General features: G+C 46.9%; 1 protein-coding gene across 4 annotated transcripts in view; it reads right to left on the bottom strand.

Moving 5' to 3' along the window:
- Positions 1 to 4,136: 4,136 nt before the first annotated feature.
- Syt17 (synaptotagmin 17) overlaps positions 4,137 to 24,504 on the bottom strand; it is a 65,679-nt gene continuing 45,311 nt past the window's right edge. For all 4 annotated transcript variants that reach the window (XM_021168400.3, XM_021168402.3, XM_029479142.2 and 1 more), the window contains exon 8: positions 4,137 to 5,449. In XM_021168400.3, coding sequence (XP_021024059.1) covers positions 5,253 to 5,449 — 197 coding nt within the window. In that variant the 3' untranslated portion in view covers positions 4,137 to 5,252. The remainder of the gene's footprint in view (positions 5,450 to 24,504) is intronic.

The raw sequence follows: 24,504 nt of genomic DNA, 5'->3' as shown, positions 1-24,504 counted from the left end.
TCAAGTGAGGACTTTGCCGGCTCGATTCCAACATGTCCTTACATCTATCCCTTGGGGTAGTTACTAATTGTCAGACAAAACAGATCAGAGGGACTATTGGCCACACCTACTCTGGATTACAGGTGTCTGAGGGGGCCTAGTTCGAGGACACCCGGAGATACTGAAAACCATGGATACTCAAGTGCCCTACATAAGATGATGCAGTGTTTACATAGAAGTAACCCTAACCCTAGCATGTTACATAGAGCATGCCCTCTGAAGACTGCATCATCTTACACTGCTTACAATCCCCAATGCTCTGGCCATGCTACCGATATGGCTGTTGCATCATTTGGGGGACGATGATGAGAAATCTGTGTGCATATAATACAGACTGTGTGGTCTGCATAAGAATAGCCCCATAGGCTCATATATTTGCATGCTTATGGAGCGGCACTATTTGAAAGGATTAGAAGGGCTAAGAGGTGTGGTTTTATTGGAGAAAGTGTGGCACTAGGGGTGGGTTTTCAACTTTCAAAAGCCCATGCCAAGTTCAAAGCCTCCCCCCTTCTCTCTGTCTGTGGATCAGGGTGTAGGTACTGCTCCAACATCTGCCTCCATACCACCATGCTTCCTGCTGTGACGATAATGGACTACACCTCTGAAACTGTAAGCAAACCCTCAATTCAATGTTTTCCTTATAAGAGTTGCCTTGGTCATGGTGTCTCTTCCCAGCAACAGAACAATGACTGAGATCTAGATGCAACTTGAGAAAAATATTTATTATTTGATTATTTACTTTGTGCATGGGAGTACAGGCACATGTGTGCTACCACAACCATGTGGAGGTCAGGCGATTTCTGGGGAGTCAGTTCTCTCCCTCTACTTTCTTTCCTGAGGCTGGGTCTCTCTTGTTTCTGCCTCTGTGCTTTGTGAACTCCCAGCAGATAGTCTTAATAATGGTGGGCCTATAGATAGGTACCGCCACATCTGGCTCTTCATGTGGGTTCCTAGATGGAACTTGGGTCATCGTCAGGCTTACGTGGTAAGCTGGGCTGGCCTTCCAGCATCACTGCTTGCTCCATTAGTCTTTGACAGGATAGCACTGTCACTGCTGTAGGTTCCTGTGGGGAGACATTTGGCACTTCACACTGTGAGCCTCTTGTTATTTTCGAGGAGGCCAGCAAAGGCTAGGACTACTTGATCTCATATCTGCAATCCAGCTGCGCTCCTCAGTAGTGACACTGGGCCAGGCGGTGCATGCACACAGGTCCCCTATCAAGTTCATGCATGTCTCTCTCTGGCCAGGAGTGTCTCTGCTGATGCAGGAGCTTGCCCCACCCACACAGGACATCCCTGTACTACCAAACACTAGATGCTCTCAGGAACAACCCTATGGAGAAGGCTCAGTACTTAATCTTCCACAGTAACAATTCTGAGCTCTTGGTGTCCCTATTGCTAACACGGGCAGCCTTTATCTGCCTTAGTCTTTTTTCTTCAACTTACATTTCTTGGGGCTGTCTCCCCAGTGAATCATCTGCTTCCAAGTTCCGTCCTTGAATCTGCTTTGGGGGACCCTAACTAAGATAGCAGGAAAACAGAAGCTTGGAAGAGCTGCCTGGTTCATGTCTGAGTGCAGCTGGGGAACCAAGGGCCCAGGATTTGGGCTGTGATTTCTTTGGTGCTAGAGTCCGTAAGCCTGATCTGTGTGTATCCTGTCTCTGGCTGCTATGCCCATCACCCACCTGTCTTCTCTCATGTTTATGCTTTTGATCTGTTCAGCCCCAGGAAGGAAGATGGTAGCTGTCAACTTGACAAAATCCAGAATCACCTGGCAGATGGACCTCTGGGCATACTTGTAGGGGATTAGGTTGATGTGGGAAACCCCTCTAAAATGTGGCCAGGACCATTCCCTGGGCAGAGCATCTTGGACTGTATAAAGCAGACAGTGAGCAGGCACTAGTGTGCACACACTGCTTTCTACTTTTTAACTGTGGATGTGACGTGAGCACCTTCCTCAAATTCTGCTTGCCTTGACTTCTCTAACACAACTGTCCCTGAACTACAAGACAAACAAAACAAAACAAAACAAAAGCCCCAAATACCTTTCTTCTTTGTATTGCTTTTTTAAGGGCATTTTATCACAACAACAGAAATGGAACTTAGACAAATACTTACTGCGGCCAAGAGAGGCAAGACCTTTTTAGTTTGTGTAGTGCCAGTCTGGGCCAAGCTCTGAGCAGGGCATGGCTGATAAAGAGCTAAGCCATGAATCTGGTCTGGGACAAATGGGAAATCTCATGGAGAACAACATACATGGAATAACTGACTGCAGTATGCTGCTTAAATCAGGTGCACATGCAGCCCATACTCCATGTTCCTCTGTGACATGATGCAGGGCACTCAATGTTCAGAGTGTCATTTCCACATCTAAAGGGGGGAGAGGGATCATAATAGATCCTATTTCAAAAGGTTGCTGTGAGGATTAAATAGCTCCTGGGTTTATCATGGCATTTGGCAGGTGGTGAGCCCCAGTAAGTGGTAGTTTTTATTACTGTAGTTAAATATAAACAGAAGTCCTGCTGTTGGGAGGATGGGAAGGAGATGTTATTTCACCCTTGGAAAATCAGGAAGTAGAAATTTATGTATGTAGAATCCAAATTGTTGCCTGGCAGGCATGAGGCTGTGGGTTCAATACAGAGAATGAGTCAAGACTATGGTCATCACCGGGCTTCTTAAGCAGGGGAGAGACTATCCAAGAGACAGAGTGAGAGAAACAGCCTCAATGGACCTCATCTGAACACTGAGATCCAACTATGTCTGAGGCTGGAACTTCTGTCGCTGACAACCACAGCCATCGAATATAAACACCATTCCTTTCATGTGAGGTTGCCTCTTGGTCCTCAAATTGGTAGTGTAGTTCAGCTGTTCTTCCTCCCCAGACCACACCTTGTATTAATGATGTCCAGCATGACACTGTACAGTCTGATTAGCCCACTGTGTTAACTGTGCTTTTCAAAATGGTTGCCCTGTATATCACACACCTTAGGAGCTCTTCATACAATCCGTTTCTTCTTCCTTGATATTCTCCATGTCTCTGCCTCTTAATCAGAGTAGGTGATTATGACTGTCCCCAATCAAGTATGATGGTTAGTTTGGAATGTCAACTGCTTACTATCTATAACCACCTGGGATAGGAGCCCTGGACTAGGGCATGCCCGAGAGGGATTGCCTTGATTAGGTTAATTGAGGTGAGAAGGACCGAGTGGCACTGTTTCCTGGGCTTGGGTCTCAGGCTGCCTATAGTGGAGAAAGCTAGCTAAGCAGTAACATGCATATGCTGTCTGTTTCATGATTGCTGTTGCCTTGTGATGCTTTAAACTTTCATGTCCTGCTCCCCCTCTTCTCTTCCTCCTCTTCCTCCTCTTCTTTCTCCTTTTCCTCCATCTCCTCCACCTTCGAGACAGAGTTTCTCTATATCCCTGACTCTCCTGGAACTCTGTAGATCAGGCTGGCCTTGAACTCAGAGCTCTACCTGCCTCTGGTTCTTGAGCGCTGGGATTAAAGGTGAGCGACACCACACCAGCAAACATGTCCTTCTTATGCCTTGTCCTCAGAAGCCATAGAGAATCATTTCTGCCACATCCCCCGTGCAATGTCCCTTTTCCTATTGCTGTGATAAAACACTCTGATGAAAGTGGCTTAAGGGAGGACTTATTTTATCTCATGGTTCCAGAGGATTCTCTATCTATGAAGCTTGGCCCAGACCTTGGGTAGAACACTACTGTGGCAGGAGTGTGCAGCACGGTTAGCTTGGAACCAAGCACTCAAAACATTAGCCTGTGGGAACATTTCATATTCAAACCATCACATCTCCTACCATGCTATGAGAAAGCCCAAGCTAGCCCCACCCCCACCCCCTGTGAGCAGGCAGCCTGTGCTGAGTGAAAATGTCCTCAGCTGCCAGCCAGTACCAAATGTTAAACACGGGCGGGACTAAGTCTTTAGACAGTTCCATGCCCTAACCCTTAAGTATTCCAAAAGCTTAGGGCCTAGGTGCATGGAACAGAGTGGAGCCGTCCTTATTGGGTCTGAGCTAAAATCTTATTGCATAAGATAGATAACTCCAATGAATGTCACAAATAAATAATCTTTTATTTCAACAACAGATAACTCCCCATCACAGAGGACAACACGCTGTGGAGAAAGGTACAGAAGCATCCCATGAGGGAAGAATCTATTCTAACTACACTAAAGCCTTACTTAGCACATGAGACATGACTGTGGTGCACACACAAACACAGAAGGATCATTGGAGGGGAGAGGTCATGGTGGAGGGATGTGGCACCATTTTCATTCCCATGCCAGACCCCTGATGGGTCATAACCACCACGATTCAGTCAGACATGTTACCTTTGCTCTATCATAACCCTATTTATGGGCACATGTGAACTATCGCTACCTCAGGTGGGGTCTCTGATGCATGAGAGGACATGGGGTAAGCTTGCATTGGATAAGAGGCAGAGGTAAGGGAGCTTTGTGGATGGAGGCCCTGGCCACCACTTTGCTGTCTATTGGGATGAGTGGGCACAAATGTACTCACCCGTTAGAGCTCACTCACAATAACATATGCACACACCCCCACAGGGAGTCCCAGAAATAAGCAAACACAAGGACAAAGCAGGTGAGCCTGGGTTCCTGACACAGGCTTACTGTCTTTTGCCACCCTTCAGTCTCTCCAAAGAGTCTAAGCTATTTACCATATTTGCTAAGGAGAAAATAAAGATACTTACACCGCTGGAGAAAGGGATCATGTGTGGAGACCCCAGGAAACAGCGGCCTGTTCAGAAGTTTCCTGGAAGATGTGGTTTTGAGGTGGGGAACCAAGCACCCCCCTCCCCCTACATATCAGCTGAACTCTTGGTAAACTGAGTCAGGCTCTTCCTAGGAAGGCCTCCTTTCTCTGGCCTGAGGGTTGAAAGTACATCTTGGGACATTGGGTGTGGATGAGAGTAGGCACTGCTAATAAGTCCCACAGCAGAGCCTACCCAGCTTGTGATTTATGCATGAATGGAGTTTCTGGAAACTTCACAAGCTTCCCTCAATGAGGGTGGCTATTTCATGATCAACTGTCAGCTCGCTCTCAGTACTGAGAGGGCGTTGTGTATGCACGTGCACATGTGTGAAAGTATACCTAGGTGTGGGTTGAATATTTATGTGACATATTTTTTCCCTTCTTTTTTAACAAATGAAGGTTGCCTTCCTTATGGTGATCATGTCACCTCCAGGGAGGCAGGAGATACGCGGTCACACTCAGCCCGGGACCTCAGGCTATGCCATTGTTCCACAGCAGTGCGGTGAGTGTTGAGCATCCGCCGCCAGTGGTTGGATTCCGAGGGGCCGGAGGAATACTGGCCGATGACGATTCTCCCGATGAAGTCATTGCTGCTTTTCATGTTGTGGCCAAACACTAGAGAGCCAGAGGGGTGAGGGCAGGCAGGGAAGAAGTGAGGAGCCGGGGAAATGGGATGGGAGGCAGGTTTAAGACAGAGGTCATTAGTTCACACATGGCTCAGCGGCAAACATGGGGTTGTTGCTTTGGGGATGTTGCTTCTTCTTACGGGGACAGTTTCCTAAGCACAGCTGAGGCTCCCAAGCACTGCTGTCCCTTACCAAGTCAGCTATTCCCATTTACCAGCTTTGCACTGAATCTTTCATCTTTGAAATGTGCCACCCACAATGTGTAACTATAAAGTTACATCTCACTGACTTACACATTGTCTAAAGAGCTCTGTGAATGGATAGTTCTGGTGAGACAGTCCTGCTCTGTCACACTCTCTCCTGTTTCCTTGTGAAGGGTCTCTCAGTGAACCTGGAGCTAGACTGATGGTGAGCAAGCTCAGTGATCTTCCTGTCTCTGTTCTCCCAAAGCTCTTGGATTGTAGGCATGTGCACTCAGCCATGCTCAGCTTTTTCCAATCCTCTTGCTTGCATACATAGCAAGCACTCTTACCCACTCACTCATATCTCCAGGGGCAAACAAGAGTATATCAACAGCAATATTGTTGATATCAGGATCTGAAAAATACTATAGAGACTTGTCTGGTGATGTGATTAGCAGCATTTCTGCCATTTCCCTACTAGATGCTGGTAGCAGCATCCCTCAAGAAGTGACAACCCCAAATGTCTCTTGACAAGGCCAATAGTCTTGTAGGCAGTCAATCTAACACAAATGAGTATAACTTGGGTTAAACTAAGAGGATAAACAATCTGTGGTGAATCTTGGGACTCTGAAGCAAGCAAGGGTGATTATTAATCTCAGCTGTCAACTCTGAAGTCTCTAGGATCACCTTGGGAGACTGGATCCTGAACATGCCTGTGGAGAATTATCTTGTTTAGATTAATTGAAGTGGGAAGACCTGCCCACTGTGGGTGGCACCATTCCCAAGGCTTAGGTCTTGAACTATATGAAAAAGGAGAAAATTTGCTGAACATACTGATTACTGTTTCCTGACCAGTACCCAATGTAATCAGCAACCCCAAACTCCCTCTGCCTTGACTTCCTACCACGATGGACTGTACCAGAATTGTCAGCCAAAATAAATTCTCTCTCCTTTTTTTTTTTTTTCTTTTGACTTTTGGTTTTTGGTTTTTTGAGACAGAGTTTCACTGTATAGCCCTGGCTGTCCTGGAACTCACTTTGTAAACCAGGCTGGCCTCAAACTCAGAAATCCACTTGCCTCTGCCTCCTGAGTGCTGGGATTAAAGGTGTGCGCCACCACGCCTGGCTCTCCTTTTTTTTTTTTTTAAGGTTGCTTTTGTCAAGTCATCTTTTATTTTTATCTTTTATTATTTATTTTTTTCTTCTCACTCTGGTCCTGCTCTCTCTGGACCAAAGATTTATTTATTGTTATATATAAGTACACTGTAGTTGCCTTCAGACACACCAGAAGAGGGCATCAGATCTCATTACGGATGGTTGTGAGCTACCATGTCATTGTTTAGATTTGAACTCAGAACCTTAGGAAGAGCAGTCAGTGCTCTTAACCGCTGAGCCATCTCTCCAGCCCTTGTCAGGTCATCTTATCACAGTAAACAGAAAAAGTACCTATGATATAAGGTAAACTCTCTTATGCCTCTCTTTCCTCAGTTAGTTGAGACTATTCTCACTTTGTCTTGAAAGTTAATACATGATGGAGATGGAAGGATGTGTGCAGGGCTCTCAGCACACAGTGGTAATGATGTATTATTGTTTTGATCCTATATTTCTGTCCATTGACCTTATTTAAAAAACACTTCCTCTCTCTCACAGTGAAGGCAGGGTAGTTTCTTTCATGCCTTGTCACATCTGTCTCTCAGAAGGATTCTCTGTTAATTCCAATGCAAGCTTAATTAGTTAGTGTCTTTGAAACCTAATGAGATGGTTGGGCTGATTTATCTTCCTGGCCAAGTTCAGCCTCATTCTTTACCTGAGTGTAGATAGTTTAAGTGTGCTGTTTCACTAATGGGGAAGCAGGCTGTGCCTGTGCTATAAATGAAAGGCTAAAGAATGGGAAATAACACAGATTCGCCCAGCATGGTCCCAGCAACGGCAGGCTAGATCCCAGGAGGGGTACTGATTATCAAACAGACCACCTCAAATCTAGAGCCTAAACAAGCTTGTGTGCTAGTAGTGAGCCTCCATTCTCCCTTGTGGGGTTCACGTAGAGAATTCCAAGTGATAAACAAGGGGGGTTGGGAGAGGAAAAGTGTAAACACAAAATCAAGAACACCATCCAATATGTGAAAACCAAAATACCTATTGAAACAGGGCAGGAGAAACACAGTGCTTACTCAGGGGTGTCTGGTGCTTGTCAGCTCTGGGGGGAAACTGAAACATGTATACTTTCTATACAACTGGTAATGAGCTTGGGGTCCATAGATAGACCTCATTACATGAATGTCCATTATGACAGAAGGCAACACTTGTAATGGGATCTTGGCTTAGTAAGAAAATTGGTAAGGTGTTGCACTGAAAAAAATTTTTTTTGTGTAGATTAAGTCAAGACCTTTTAGAACCATGGTTAGTAAGGAACATGTAAGGCTTGATCTTACTAGACATGACAGGCTACCAAGGCTCGTGCCTACAGTCCCAGCATATAAGAGGTTGAAGCAGGAGAAATCGTGTGCCAAGCCCGACTAAGCTATAGGCTGAGCCCCCATTTCAGGATCTCCAAAGGAAAAAGTGATCACACACAGAAGCAGCCCTCAATTGAGCACAGGTCCTGTATCCTGGAGAAAGAGGTTTTAAGGGAGGAACTCTTGGGTTGAGGAGAAGGCTCAGTCAATCGTGTGTCTATCTGTATAAGCAGGGGGACCAGAGTTTAGATTCACAGCATCTACATGCACAGTTCCTGATTGCTCCCTGGCCCCAGCTTAACTAAACTCCATAGCTCCTCCTATCTTAAAAAATAGGGTGCAGAGAGATTGAGGAAGACACTCAGCCTTTACTTTTGGCCTTACCATGCATATGTACACACACATACACATGAATATACGCGCGCGCACGCACACACACACACACACACACACAATACAGAGAGAGACACAGAGAGACAGAGAGAAAAAGGAGAGACAGAGACAGGCAGAGAGACAGAAAGACAGAGAGGGAGAAAGAGAGAGAAGCAAGGAAAGATTTAAACACTCTCATGTATTGGAGACTGAGTTGGTTCAACTTTTGGAGTTGGTTCAAAATCAAAAGCACATTGTAACCCAGCACGTCTGCTCTAAGAATGTGTCCCACAGCACTACCTCAAAACCAAGATACAGAGAAATACATACAAGGAGATTATATGCAGTAGGAATTGACGACATAAAGCTTCCTAGACAAGTACACCCTGCCACCTATTTTTATAAATAAAGTTTTATTGAAACACAGCTAAGCCCATTTGCTTACATGATGACTTTGCGCTGTAAGTCAGGGTTGAGATCTTTGTTTGGGTTGCTATGGAAAAGAGCCATAACCCAGGTGGCTTATAAACAACAGAAATCTATTTCTCATGGTTCTGAAGACTGGGCAGGATAAGATCGAGGCATAGCCTTTTGGTTGGCTTTTTTGTTTTTGTTTTTCAAGACAGGGTTTTCTTAGCTGTCCTGGAGCTCACTTTGTAGTCTAGGCTGGCCTTGAACTCATAGAGATCTGCATGCCTCTGCCTCCCAAGTGCTGGGACTAAAGGTTTGTGCCACCATTGGCCAGCAGAGATAGCATCTTATTGTGTACTCACACACTGGGAGGGATAAGTCAGCCCTCTGAGGCCTCTTCTATTAGGCCACAAATCCCAAATGTGAGTGTTCGGTCCCCACGACTTAAGTATGTCCCCACAAAACTAAATCCTGATAGGATTACACTGGGAGTTAAGGTCTCAACATCTGGATTTGGTGGCATGTGTGATGGTGAATATGTAAGCCACAAAGTGTGTTCAAGAGACATTATCTAGCCTATGAGCCTTTGAATATTCACTACCTGATCCTTCCTAGAAAAAAATGCCAACTGACATGTTAGGACACAACATGCAAGGACAGAAAACAGCGGAAATGAGACTTTTCTCATGAAGAATCTGTTGACGCTACCAGCATCCTGCCTGCCCCCCAGCCACCCTAGAAGCTAATCCTGGCTTCTGTGGAGCTCGTCCCACCTTAGACACCATGGCTACATACCTGATCGCACCAACTTGTCTGTATAAACAGTGTGATTGAAGGTGGGTGACTTGGGACACTCAATATCAGCTTGACTTCAGAGGGGCCTGGAGACTGGTGACTAGCTAACTCAGGGGCTTGCCCTTGCCTATGCAGCCAAAGCCACTGAAAATCCCAGACGACAAGGCTCACGACAGCTTCCCCAGTTGCTAGACCTTTGAGCATGTTGCCACTCACCACTTCGAGAATATTACTGTCCTCTTGACTCCAGTGATGGATGCCTGGACTGAGTCTCTCTTAGACTCTGCCCTATTTGCCTGGCTAGGTCTGTTTAGGCAGCTATGAGAAACTGCTAGAAATTAGGCAGCCTGAAAACACCAGAAACTCGTTTCTTATCATTCTAGACTCTGGTAAGTCCAAGACTGAGGGGTAACACATTGGAGTCTGGTAAGGAGGGCTTAGTCTCTGCGAAGATGGACCTTCTTGCTTCACTCTTGATGGTGTATGGAGGAGGGGGGAAGAAACTCTCTGGGTCTCTCTCCTAAGACCATGGATTTCAATTGTGAGAGTGGAGCCCGATCACCTAACATCCCCTGGGGGTCCCATTACACTTCCTTAGTAGCTCATTTGTGCTCATGTCATCAACTTAGAATATGCTTTGTGGATGCCAATACCAAGAGTGGAGAGCACTAGTTAACCTCTGATGTGCTATAATGCCACGGGATATACACTAGTTAACCTCTGATGTGCTATAATGCCACGGGATATACACTAGTTAACCTCTGATGTGATATAATGCCACGGGATATACAAGACTGCTGGAAATGAGACAGAGTCTTATATTCAAAAGGAGGGGAGCAATCTCCAAGACACACAGTTCACCTAACTGTCAAGAGAGCCTTTCTCTGGAGGGAAATCCTACTTTTTGTGTTATATAAGTCTATGGAGAGTTTGCACTTCATGTAACAAGCACATATTATGTTGGAAGGCAAAAACAGCCGTTATTAGAGAACCCACATCTAAATCGCCAGAAGGGAAGGAAAGGAAACGGAAGCATTATAGCCTACGCTTCCCAGTCCAATTTGCAAAGTAACTTGGCTAGTGAATTATTAGGCCCGGAGAGGCAGGAGCTCTCCTGGTGAGTCAGCCCTGGTGGATGGGAAGGCCGCCTCTATGGCCATCTGAAGTAACTGGCAGGCAGCGGCACTTGCAAACTGCTTAGTAAAAGTTATGCAGTCCTGATGGTCAGTGGAAAAACACACAATTTCGAATGCAAATGTTAAGTTGAAATTGAATAAAGATAATGGTATTGAGTGTAAATGCAGTGGGAGAAAAGTTCAGAGATGATGTCACCATGAATACTTAGTTCTGTGTCACTGAAAAGAACAGAGTCTTAAGGTTTGAGGCCAGGTGTGGTGACACATGCCTTTGATCCCAGCATGCAGGAGGCAGAGGCTGGTGGTTCTCTGTGACTTCAAGGCAGCTTGGTCTACATAGTGAGACCCTGTCTCAAAAACAAAAACAAAACACAAAGATTAGAATGTAGCCTGCTGGGGCATCCCTGTAATCCCAGCCGGTATGAGTCTGAGGTAAGAGGATCAGAAGTTTAAAGTGAGTATAGACAGTGTTTCAAACAAGCGAACACAAAAGAAGCCAGCACGGTGTCTGAGTCAGTGGGGCAGATATCTCTGCTCCTCCACCCATGGCTTAAGGAGCCAAATTCTATAGCTAGTGAGTGACCACGCTCACGGTATTGAAGCAGAGGAAGGCAACCCCTTCTAATGACATCTTTATGTTCCTTCTCTTTAGAAGCATTTTCCCTGCAGATAGTCTTTGCTGGTTGTCATGGAGCATGCATGTGAAAGCAGACATTAATGTATTACTGTAACACACACATACACACTTACACACACACACACACACACACACACACACACACACACTATCTCCTACTTGTCATTCAAAATCAGTTTCCCAGAAGCCTGTGTAACCCAGACTATAGACAGTCAAGACAGACATCACAAACTTCGAGTGTACCATGAGGAGGAATCCTCGGACCCTCTCTAAGGACCAGTTTATACTTCATGGGTTTTGTGGGCCTCAGTGTGGCAGTGAGAAGATGATGGAATCTTTAAAAGGCAGAGCCCAGGGCAGGTGTCTAGGTTCTGGGGCTCCTGTTTGCAGAAGGGAATAAGGCAGTGCTTAGGGGATCCTGGGTAGGTCCTGCAAAAGTGGGTCATTATAGAAGAGTAAGCCTGAGCTCTCAATTTCCCTGACTTCCCATCTTGCCAAGTGACTCCCAACCCTTGATGTCTTATTGAGATCTTTAATAAGAGACAAAAAGTTGGGGCCACTCAGTCTTGACTTCCAGCCTTTCTGTGTATTAAGCAAACCTCTTTTCTTTAGAACGTACCCAGTCTTGAGTATTTTGCTATAGCAATGGAAAATGAGCTAATAAGATTGGTCATCTCTTTTTCCCATCTGAAATAATACAAATGAATGTGACTGTTGGACAGCTACAAGGACTCAAACAGGTAGAACAGAATGAGGGCTTCTGGGGGAGAGAACATCAGCTCTCTGTAGAGAGATGGAGATTCACTCCACCATGATGCCTTTCCATGACTCTCAGTGTATAAGAAGCTCAATGCTCCATTGTGAGTCAACGGACACATGGAAAGTTTTGTTTCAAACACAGTGAAAGTCTTGGGGAAAGTGTTCATTAAGGGGAATTTTTTTCCTTATGTGGAGTCCTTTAGCCTATTCCTTGGCTGATCAGAGCAAACCTCTGATCCACACAGATTCTGGGCATCCTGAAGCCGAACCCCGTTGCCCTCTATGGACAGCACACTGAAATCTGGCTCCCTTCCTCAGGCAGTGAACAGACCCCACCCCGACCATGCCCCGAGGAGTCCACTTTCTGGAATTTCAGACAGACCCAACTTATCTCTAAAGGGTTGTCAACCAAACTGCGGACTTCTTGGGTGCCCATCACCATGGGCAGTCAGTTCAGAGAAACAAAATTGTCAGGAAGAAGCGGGTACCTTCTGGACTCCACGGTCAGGCTCTGGAGGGGCAGGGAAGATGCCCTTGCTCTATTGAGCATGTACTATGTGTTAACCCCATACTGGTTCTCCAGATGAGCTCTTTCCAGAACAGGGATCAATTCTCCACAGTGTGGACATTTGGGACTAATCAATCTATGATGTGAGGAGTTAGTCATCTTGAGAAGTGTAGGATGCTAATCAGTATTCTGCATCCTGCCCACTGAAAGCTAGTGACACCACACACACACACACACACACACACACACACACACACACACACACACACAGAGGGGGGGGTGAGGGGCAGGGAAGGAGACAGAAACAGAAAACAGAGAGACACAGACACAGAATGGGAAGAGAGACAGAGAGGAACACAGAGGGAGGGAAGAGACAGAGAGACAGGAAAAGAGATGAAAGAGAGTGTGGGGGTAGAGAAGAAAGACAAATATGGTGGGGGACAGAGCCCATTCACCCATTTCGCATCCGGGAAAACTGAGGTCCAGGGAAATAACGAGAAATCTCTTCAGGCTCCAGTCAGAATCTAGCTACCTCAAACCAGCTGTGGTAAGCTGAAGGAAGCATCCCATGTTGACCCTTGCTATGAGGGTGAATTTGTTCTTTTCTACTGGAGCTAAACTTCTTTGATTGCTAATTCCGTTTGCCAAGGCAGATGGTTCTAGAAGGGAAGCTGGATGCCTTCAAATATGGGTGTGATAAACATTACAAATTAAAAAGGGGGGGGGTCCTCTGCTTTGTCAAAGAGAACAGACTCAGCTTTCTCGTGTGCATGCTGGGTGGTGGGTAGTTATGGGCTTCCTTCCACGTTCCAGACAACACTGCACCGCAGTGCAACCTTAGGCCTGCAGCACAGCACAGGTCCATCCTGACCATGTGTGCGATCCTAACACGTCCACACTACACTTGGAGGCCTACCTCTTGGGTGCTGGAGTAAGTTGCCTCCCCATTTCTATTAAAAAATGTGGTCAGCTAGCAAGACCCATCTGAGGTCATTTTACAACCATGGGGAGTAAGGAGGGCCTGTGTTTCAGGATGTTCATGAGACTCACAGGGTCTGTGCATCTGATCCCCTCCACCCTTGGACAGGTCAGGTCTGCACACCCCAAAGAAGTGATACCCATTATCATTACTTTCTGCAAAATCCTTTCAGAAGCAAGCACCCTGAAGTCAACAAGCTGCTTCAGGCTTGTCTCCACAGCAAGTTACCTCAGGAGGCTGGAGATGTGGCTCAAGCACGAAGACTTGGGCTCAGTCCCAGAACTCTTTTCAAGAGCTGACTATGGTGGCATGTGCTTGTAAGCCCGGAGCTGGGGAGGTGGAGGCAGGCAGGTCCCCGGGGTTCACTGGCCAGCCAGCCTAGCCTAACCTGAAAGCCTTAGGTCTGTCTCAAAAATCAAGGTGGATGGCCTCTGAGGAATGGCAGCCAGGGTTGGACTCTGGCTTTCAAACACTCAAGCAAACATATGTATGAACACACACATCAGGCCCTGCCTCCGTATACCAGCTCTATCTAGCCCCTTTCTGGGTCTCAGTCTCCATACTAATAAATCCGTGGGCACATGCAGGTTTTGTGTGCCTTGTCAGATGCTGTTCCCCTGGGCTGAGAGTGCTTGCTTGAGAGATTTCACCATGATTCAATGCTCTACAAGCTCATGAGTCACAGCAGCTACTCAGACAGATCTGTTCTCCTCCGTCTTTTCATTCCCACAGCCATAAGGACAGTCTGGGTAACCACTCTTTAACCACTGAGAACCAGCATCGCTGACCCTGACCTCTGCCATCCAGGTACTGGGAGAGCGCTTGATCCACAGCCTTACTGGCAAGATATAGTCCATACCTCCCACCCCCTTTGCAGATGGGATATCCAGGGCTCAGAGGCAGAATCGAAAAGCTAGGCACCACTATCCTTTCCTTACCTGGTCCCTCCTTCTCCAGACCCGCCCATAGGGAGAGGACAAGACTGAGAGTACAATGCAGGACAGGGCTGGGGAGATAACTCAGTCAGCAAAATGCTCCCCACACAAGTCTGAGGACTGGAGTTCAATCCCCAGAGCCAGGCATGGGTGCACACCTGAAATCCCAGTGATGGGGAGTTGGAGACAAGTGGATCTGTGAGGCTTGCTGTGAACCATTCTATCCAATCTACAAGCTCCAAGTTATGTGAGACACCCTGTTTCAAAAACTAAGTGAGGCATGATTGACAAATACAGCCAAGGTGGATCTCTCTCTCTCTCTCTCTCTCTCTCTCTCTCTCTCTCTCTCTCTCTCATACAAGATATACAGAGGCTCCTTGATTTATGATGTTTGTGTCCCAGTTTACCTATCATAACTTAGAACAACATGGGGGTGTTATTTTAGTTCACAATTCCATGGTATAGTCTATTACAGGGAAGTCAGCATGGCCGGATCCAGAAGCAGGATGGTTCACACCCACAGTCAAGAGCAGAGAGAAGTGAGTGCCTGCATGCTAGTGCTCAGTTCACATTCTCCACTCACGTGGTTCAGAAATTCCTTCTTAGGGAATGGTGCCGCCCACAGTGTGAGACAGAGTCTTCCAAAATCAATTAATGGAATCAAAATACTGCCCCCTCCCCACCCATGGGCAATGCCTCATGGGAATAATCTACCTAGGTAATTATAGGGTTCATCGAGCATATAATTAAAACTAACCAGAACAGATGGTTTATCAATTAGATCTCGTTTCCATCCTTAAGAAATGGAAACCAAGATTAAAATCTTCTCAGCCCCTTTGGACCACTTCTTCATGCATCTGTGTGGAGTCTGTGGAGCCTGTGTCTGTTGGTTAAGGTGACATATGAGCTGCAACCCCACTTTCAGATCCGGGTGTGAATCACACCATTTTTTGGAAGCGTCTGAAGGTGTAGCTATCAAGCAATGTTTTTATTTTTACAGGAGCCTCCAAAATTTATACATTGGACCCACGACCGTCTCTGCCCATTTGTTCCAGAGATGCTGGCAGGACCTTGGGGGAAAACATTCTCTACCAACAGACTTCACAGCTAGTCACAAGCTGGTGCTTTAGGGACACAATGAACTATGCCTTCCTTGCTCAGCCACCTATTGCTTCAGAGAAACTCCATTAGTGGTTAGACCTGGGGGACTTTTGCGGGTGTTTCCCAGATGCACCCCAGGTGAGTCTCATGTATCAGGCTCTGTGTACAATAAAAATTGCAAGTGGGCTGACCTCTTTGATGGGCTGTATAAAGGGGCCGATGGTGTTCTGATGTTCATTGCCAACTTGACAGGACCAGAAAATGTCTTAGACCTTTGTAAACACACTTCTGGTGTGTCTGAGGGTCTTCCTTCCTTCCTTCCTTCCTTCCTTCCTTCCTTCCTTCCTTCCTTCCTTCCTTCCTTCCTTCCTTCCTTCCTTCCTTTCTCTCTCTCTCTCTCTCTCTCTCTCTCTCTCTCTCTCTCTCTTTCTCTCTCTCTTTCTCTCTCCCCAGGGTTTCTCTGTATAGTCCTGGCTGTCCTGGAACTCACTTTGTAGACCAGGCTGGCCTTGAACTCAGAAATCCGTCTGCCTCTGCCTCCCAAGTGCTGGGATTAAAGGCATGCGCCACCACTGCCCGGCCTGAGGGTATTTCCAGAGATGATAATGAAGGTTCTGATATCATTAATAGATGGAGTCTTAATATGGTGGTGTTATGGAGATGTGGCAAAAGTAGGAGGCAGGGCCTAGTTGGAGGACACAGGCCATGGTGGGATCTCGGGTGTTGTGGAGCTACATTTAACCCTGCTGCCTTCCTGCATTCCCACGTTACTCTGCTTCATGTCTGCCAGGAGGAAGCTCCTCTGGCACAAAGCTAGAAACGGAAGCCTCTGAAACAGTGAGCCCAAACCTCTCTCCCCCGGAACTGCTCTCCGGGTGTGGGCCACAGCTTTGCAGTAGTGACTGAATAGAAGCTGGCCCTGTTCTCTGCCCTCATTGGAGTAAACCTTGGTGAACACAGCAGCCCTAGCATTGCCTAGGATAGGCAGGTCCCTTTAACACTCCCTCCCACAAGACAACTAGGAATGTGTTCATGGAAGTTCACCTGTTCCCAATCACATAAGTCATTTCTCCCCTGGAGAAGAGGACAGATGGCTGGAAGACTGTGTGCAGAGGTGTTACTTTAGGCCAGAGTGTACACACTGTGTCCACAAACAATTGAACTGTGAAGATTTTTAAGCTCTGCTGAAGTGATTCAACCATGCTGTTGAAGGAGAAAGCAACCATAGGTAGTTTGTCCACAAATGGGGCATGACTAGGCTTCAATAAAACTTTATTTGTAAAACAAGAAGTGGACCCAATTTGGACTATGGGCGGTTGTTTGCTTTCAAAGTGTTAGCCCCAGACCACAGCATTAGCACCACTTCACTCTGGATCTGAAATAACCTGCAAAAGCTAAGACTCAGTTGCCTGTGATGCTATTGGGAGATGGTGGATCCTTTAAGAGGCGGGGCCTCATAGGAATAAGTTGGTCATTGGGGTATAAACCCCTCTTTCGAGAGGTGGGGAGAAAAGCACTTCATAATATGCAGCTCAAGTTGGTCTTGAACACATAATCCTCTTGCTTCAGGCTAACTGTCGGGATTACTAACTGCAGAAGGCCAGCCTTGAGGACTACACTGGAGGAGTCATCAAGGGGGCCTCTGCATCAGTCTGACGACTCAGAAGATCCCTGGAACCCACAGAGGAAGGGGAGAACTACTCAAAGCTTGTCCTGGCACACACACACACACACACACACAGCCACCACAGCCACCATCCGCAGCCACCACAACCACCACCATGATCACTATCAACAAAACACCCTCTTACATTTCCTCCCTCCCCCACTCAATTCTGCCAGTCTTGCCACAGAGTACTGCCTCACCACAGGTTAAAATCAACTGTGTCAATGACCTCTGACTGATGCCCCTGAGGTGGGCAGCCCCAAACAAATCTTTCCTTCTTTAAAATGCTCTATCTCAGCTGTTCTGTCCCAGGGATGGAATGTGATGATGCATACAGGCTCCCAGCTTCTGTATTCTTTCTTTGTTTTTGGAGACAGGGTCTCAGTAGGTAGCTCAGGCTAGCCTGGGATTGGCCAGTCTTTTGCTTTCAAGTCCCCAAAGCTGGGGTTGCAGGTGTATGGGTACACCAGCCAGGCATCTGTACACTTAAAATCCTTCTGAGGTGATACCAATGTCCCACAGGCTCTGTCTGGCCCATGAGCCCTTGCGCCATTAAGCGGGGGGAATAGAATTCTCAAAAAAATACCCGGAGTCAGATCCCTTCTCTTTGGAATGGTGCTGTGGTCTTCCTTTTTGCTAAGCTTCATTTTGGTGACCCAGGCTGTTACAAACCTGTCACTTCAAAGGATAAAACCTCTATCACAGCATTTATATTTTAAGGTGGAGTAGACTCTGAGATGTAGCTTTAAGATAAAAGTGAAGGTCACACACTGTTAAAATTCCTTTGAGGAAGCCACAAGATGGCTCAGTGGGCAAAGGCACTTGAGACTGAGCATGATGACCTGGGTTTGGTCCTCAGGATTCACACCGTTGAAGAAGAAAACCAATTCCTGCAAGCTGGAGCCCAAGAATCATATCTCCACACATATACATGTGTTCTTCCCCTCTCTCTCTCTCTCTCTCTCTCTCTCTCTCTCTCTCTCTCTCTCTGTCTCTCTCTCTCTCTGTCTCTCTCTCTCTGTCTCTCTTTCTCTCCCTTCCTCCCTCCTTCCCTCTCTCTCTCTCTGACACACACACACACACACACACACACACACACGAGTATATAAACGTAATAAAAATATTGAAATGCTTTTGAGGTTTCTGAGCCCTCCCTTTGGTCCTTCTGTGTGGAGGCTCCTTTTCAGATGGGCGTGGCTCACACTATCAAGGAGGAGGCAGTTCAAGCCCTGGTCTTCTTCCCTGTCCTCTGTCACTGCTCCTTATTCCCAGCCTTCACAGGCCACGATGGCATTTGTCATGGATCAAGTTGCGGGCGACTGGGAGGTGGAGCTGAGTCTTACCTTGTGCTTTGGGGTAAAGCTGGGGTTGAACCAGATGCCCTATAATAATTTATCATAATGTTTACCATAATGCCAGTCGCCTAAGAGAAACTTGTAAGTGAGAAAATAGACACTCAGACAGAAGGATGCCCAGGTACGGGAAATGGAAAGAGCGAGTTACTGTCAAGTGTATAGATTCTGAACATTAGCAAGAGTCATAGAGAGGGCACACACACACACACACACACACACACGAGACACACATGAACATACAAACATACACTCACACACATGAGCACACACATACACACACACACACACACACACAAGCAAGCACAATCCTATAGGAAAGCAACAATAAACTGTTCAAAATGACTTCTTTATGTAGGTGAAATTTGAGACTCTTACTTTCTATTCTAGTCCTCACTTCTTATGGGTGCCATATATGTATGTACATAGCTTTCCTTTTAATAATACAAATTTTATTTTACATAAATATCACTAATACTTAAATATGATATTACCATATTTACAGAAATGTATAGTAATACATATATATATAATATAAATTATATGACATACACATGTATGTATGTGTATACATACATATGTGTAATTTGTGTGTGTGCATGCATGTGGATGAGTGTGTAGGGGCAGATGTGTGTGGTGTAGAGACCAGAGGCCGACCTCAGATGTGACCTTCAATCACCTTATATTTTAAGTCTTGCCAGGTGAGCCCCAGAGCTCCATTTTTCTTCACCTCTCCAGTGCTGGGGTGTATGTAGTGAGAAGTTGGGGTGTATGTAGTGAGAAGTCTGGAATTTTGGTTCCTTTAGAAAACACAGAAATATTATGAATCATATTTCTTTATTTTAATCCCAGGTGTAGAGATATGAGGCTGCTCTGGTCTGTCCACAGCAGCTGGCTAGGATTTGCCTCGTGCTCTAGCAGAGGCATGGTTTCACCAGCTGCAGAGAGTTTCTGTGATTGTGTGACACTTGGAATTCTGGGAACTTTTCAGGGGGTATATAAATGCTAGGGCCCTAATACGTGGGGTTGATGGTTGTGGCTGGGGTTGGTTGTGGTTTGTTAATAGTTGTGCTCAAAGAAGAAACAAGAAGAAAACAATAGATTCAGGGATTCTCTCTCTCTCTCTCTCCTCTCTTCTTCTTTCTCTCCTATTAGGGATAGTGTGTGAAACTGGTGTGTGTGTGTGTGTGTGTGTGTGTGTGTGTGTGTGTGTGCTAAAGGGTAGGAAAAAGAAAAGGGTAGGAAAAAGAATAGCTAAGATCAGCTACACTGGGGTTCCTGGGGATTCAAGACAGGTCCTTGTGCTTCTGTGGCAAGCACTCCACACGGCAAGCACTCCACACGGCAAGCACTCCACACGGCAAGCACTCCACACGGCAAGCACTCCACACGGCAAGCACTGTACTAACTAGTCTCTCTCTCTCTCTCTCTCTCTCTCTCTCTCTCTCTCTCTCTCTCTCTCTCTCTCTCTCTCTCTCTCTCTCCCTCTCTCTCTCTCCAGTCCTGGTGTCTGCTGTCCTGTTTCTTTATAATAAGGTACCTTTGTGTCACTGTATGCAGGTGATATGTAGCCATGAGCCACAAGGTGGTGAAGGAGTAGAAAGCTGACTGGTCAAAGCTCTGCTCACTCCCTAAGAGGCCCCCATCTTCCTCCTCTGCGGTCCCTCGGTCCACCTGCCTTGGCTGCAACAGCTGGCCTATAGGATTTGTTTGCAGAGGAGGACATTTCTGTTTGCACACATTTTTGTAGGGAATGGAGACAGGCAAAATGGAAGGTAGGTAAAATCCACCAAGAGGAGCAGGCAGCATGACTCCTTCCCCTGTTCCACACTTGCAGCTATAGCTGGGGAGAATAACCAAGCCCCAGACAGAGTAGCCAGAAGCCCCTAAAAGCTCTGCCCTCCCTGTGCCAATCTACCTTCTGCCAGAGGCCACACCCTGGACAGATCCCAGCTCTAGCCCAGCATGTCTCAGCCTCAGCAGCACTGCCATTGACCCTGTAACCTTCCTCTTTCTAGGCTGTTGTACATTGCTGGGTGCTTAGTAATGTCTCTGGCCTCTACCAGTGCACTAGATGCCTGTAGCATCCCCCTGGTCTGTGGCAACCAAAAAGGGCACCAGACATTTGTTAGAGGGCTAAGCTAGTCCCAGCTGTGGACCACATATCTGCATTAACAGGTCCTCAGAGCATCCAAGGCTAATATTAGGCCAGGGAGGAAACAGGGCAAGCTGTGTGAGGCACAGAATAGCTCTGCTATTTGCTGGCTGCAGAGAAGGCTGTGTGATCCTCACAGCCTGATGGCCATTCTCCCTGGCCTGCACAGCTGGACTACATTTCCCAGCCTCCTCCTCATTTCCTTCCATATTCCCTTTCTTGAAGTAAAATCTCCCCATACAACCATCAATGCCTGTCCCTCTTTGGCTCTCTGTCCTTGTCTCTTGTCTCTATTGCACCAAGTGGCTGGAAATGAAAGCCATGAAAGCCTGAGATCATGCAGAGCCCAGGAGCCTGCATCACAGCTCCACATGGGAGCCACTCGTGGAAGGAGCCCCAGGACCTCTGTGCTGGCAAGCAGCTTCTGTTGAAGCAAAGCACAGAGCCTCATGTGGAGGCTGACCTATTGCAGCAGCCGCCCTCCCCTTAACTACACATGACGTCTAGCCTTTCAGTAAGTCGGCTCGAACTTCCTGGGCATCTCCCAGCCCTGAAAAATGGGCTGATAATAGCATAGATGGCGCACCCCTCATTCAGACTTGAGGAATCTCACACTTCTTAAATGCAGACATGATGGAGAATGTCATACCACGAGATCTTGTTTTATGCAAAACATTGGGACACACTGTATCAAAGTCCCTTTAGACTGTATGTATAAGGTATGCATGAAAATATCATAAATGATAAATGAACATCATGTTTAGATTTTTGTCTTATTCCCAAGAAAGCTCATTATGAATATGCAAATAATTTTAAAAATCTGAAACACTTCTGGTCCTAGGCATTTTACACAGTGGCACGTACTTTATCTGGTCATTGTATAGTTCATTGAGACGCTGTTAGAGTGTCCAGGACAGGGCCCGGAGACACTGTGTACTTTATAAAGGTTGCCTATTACTGATGTGGGACCGTCAGGTTCCTGCTGCTCTCAGTGAAGAGTCTTCTGACCCCTGCGTCCTGTCCAGCGTTTCTGAGTAAACTTGGAAAAGTTCTTAAACATCCCACGACTTGATTGGATTTTAGGAACATTCCTCTCGACCCCTTTCTGGTACTGGGGATTGACCCCAGGCCCTCAGGCCCTGTAGACAAGCAATCTTCCACTTAGCCACACCCCCAGACCTTTGTTTTCCTTTACTTTTTATTTTGAGACAGGCTTTCATTAAGTTGCTCAGACTGGCTGTGAACTCACTCTGTACCCCAGGTAGGCCTTGGACTTTCCATCTTCCTCCTGCGTTAGCTGGGACTGCAAGCCAGGTCCAGCTAGGAATACTTCTTGTAACAAGGGGCAGGGACACTCTCATTTGAGCACCGGGTTATCTGGGCATATGTTAGGTGTCTTGCCTCTCCTCACTCAGAGGCCTCTAAAAGGTCAAAGGTAGCCTTAAACTGATGGGAGGGGAAATCACCCATAAAGCATCCACAGATTCTTGCAGACTCTAATGCATTAAGCAAGGTGAGGCCCATCCATAGCAGATACATGGTGGCACTCTGGCTGCCAGGTCTGTGGACAAAGGCAGGACAAAGCAGGAGTCTGTTGGCCTAAAGGACCTGCCACAAGATCTCAAGTCCCTCTGTGGCCAGTGTGGGATGCCCGTTGATGAGGCTGGAAGGGAAGCCTGCTCCTTTGGGTCTCATTCATGCTCGTTAGCGTATGTTCATGTGTGTTCATGCGCATGAGTACGCATACTTGCAGAAGTGAGCGGTTGACATCGGCTGCCCTCCCCAGTCACTCTCCACATTACTTTTTGAGGCAGGGTTGCTCACTGAGCCTGGAGCTCACTGACGGGTTACCCTGGTTACCCTGGCTGGCCAGCAAGCCGAGAGGATCCTGTCTCCATCTCCCCGGTGTTGAGATTACTGATGTGTGTGGCCACATCCCGCTTTGTGTGGTTCTAGGGATCAGAACGCAGGTCCTCATATTTACATGACCAGCACTTTCTCCCGAGCCCCTGCCTGTCCTGCACTCCTGAGTGTTCCAGGTAAGTGACACCTCTGTCTAAGCCTCTCCAAGAGTAACTCCCATAGAAGCAGCCACATCTTGCTCTGATGCTGGGGGCGCTGAGGAAGCAGAAACCCAGAGAAGAAGTTTTCATGCCGACTTACAAACTGGAAAAGCGAGAAAGTCACACCCACGGAGCATCTGCTCTGTGCAAAGTCCTTGCATGCACGCTGTCTTACCCAGTCCTTCACAGAGCCATGAGCCACATCTGTTCCATGCTAACAGCCTTAGGTATTTAGTAGGTGATGGGTAAATACTCACCATCTACACTCCTTACCATAGCCCTGCACTCCTTTTGTTAATTCTGATCTAGACATTCTGCACTACCCTCTCAAAAACAAAACAAGTTTACTTCTGCCCCAGGGCCTTTGCACTTACAGTTTTTAGTCCAGAATGTTCCTTTCTTGCCTATTTGCATAGATGGTTCTTTCTCAGCATCTATTACCCAAGGGTTTTTCTTGGAACACTGTCTGGTAAGTGTTATATAAATCCTTGCTATTACTATGGTCACTTGTTTATTTGAGGGAGGGGGTGGCAGTCAGAGAATAACTTTTGGGAGTTGGTTCTCTTTTCAGCACGTGGGTCCTGAGAATCAACCTTGAGTCATCACGTTAGTAGCAAGCGCCTTTACCCACTGAACCACCTCGCTGGTCCTGGAGATAGACTTTACCTGTATCTTGATGGTGAAGAACAGGGGCCAAAGAGATGAGAAGGCTTTGCTCTCGGTGGCACGGTGGCTAAGCTGTGGGACTTGGGCTTCCCTGTCTAGGGTTGCAAAAGACTCCTGGGCTGTGTCTTCTCCCGCTGATAGCCAGTGTGGCTCAGAGGTCCCAGTGGGAGGGAGTCTTTGTTGCTCCTTGATTTCCAGCACAGGCTGGTCCTGGCTGCTGAACTCAAGGTGGCTGTGTGAAGTGTTTGCTGCTCCCTTTCTCACTCAGTCTAGCTCAGGCCCTGTGGGGCAGGTGCGCTGGATGAGCCCTAGGCTCCCCGGTGCTTGCCCATCCTTGGCAGGTGCAGTTGGAACTTTGCTCATTGCAGAGATGAACTTCCTGAAAGAAGCAACTTACCGGAGGAAGGATCTGTTCTGGCTATGGTTTGAAGGATGGAGCCCATCATGGTGGACAAGGCTTGATGGCTCTCAGACCCATCTGGGTAGAACTTTATCCTGGCGTGACTTCCAGCTCACTCTTTCTTGGCTGTCTCCTCCTTTCTGCTGTGGGGTCCACCCCGTGAGCATTGTATTTCAGTTCCACATCTTTGGTTCTGACGTCTCTACACTTCTCTGCTGCTTGCTGGCATACATGCTTGTTCTTACCATTCTTCTCAAGAGGGTTCACCCCTACTTCTGAGAACAGGAAGGTTCCAACCTTCCTAACACTGCATGTGACCCCTTAATACAGTTACTCGTGTTGCGGTGATCCCCTAACCATAAAACTATTTTTGTTGCTGCTTCATAACTGTAATTTTGCTACTGTTATGAATCATAATGGAAATATCCGGTATGTAAGTTATCTGATAAAAGGACCCCTGTAAAAAGATTCT

This window comes from Mus caroli, unplaced genomic scaffold (assembly GCF_978045245.1).
Source record: "Mus caroli unplaced genomic scaffold, Mus_caroli_1 scaffold_8, whole genome shotgun sequence".
Lineage (NCBI taxonomy): Eukaryota > Metazoa > Chordata > Mammalia > Rodentia > Muridae > Mus > Mus caroli.
Note: the sequence above shows the minus strand (reverse complement) of the source record. Positions and strands in the feature narration are given on the sequence as shown.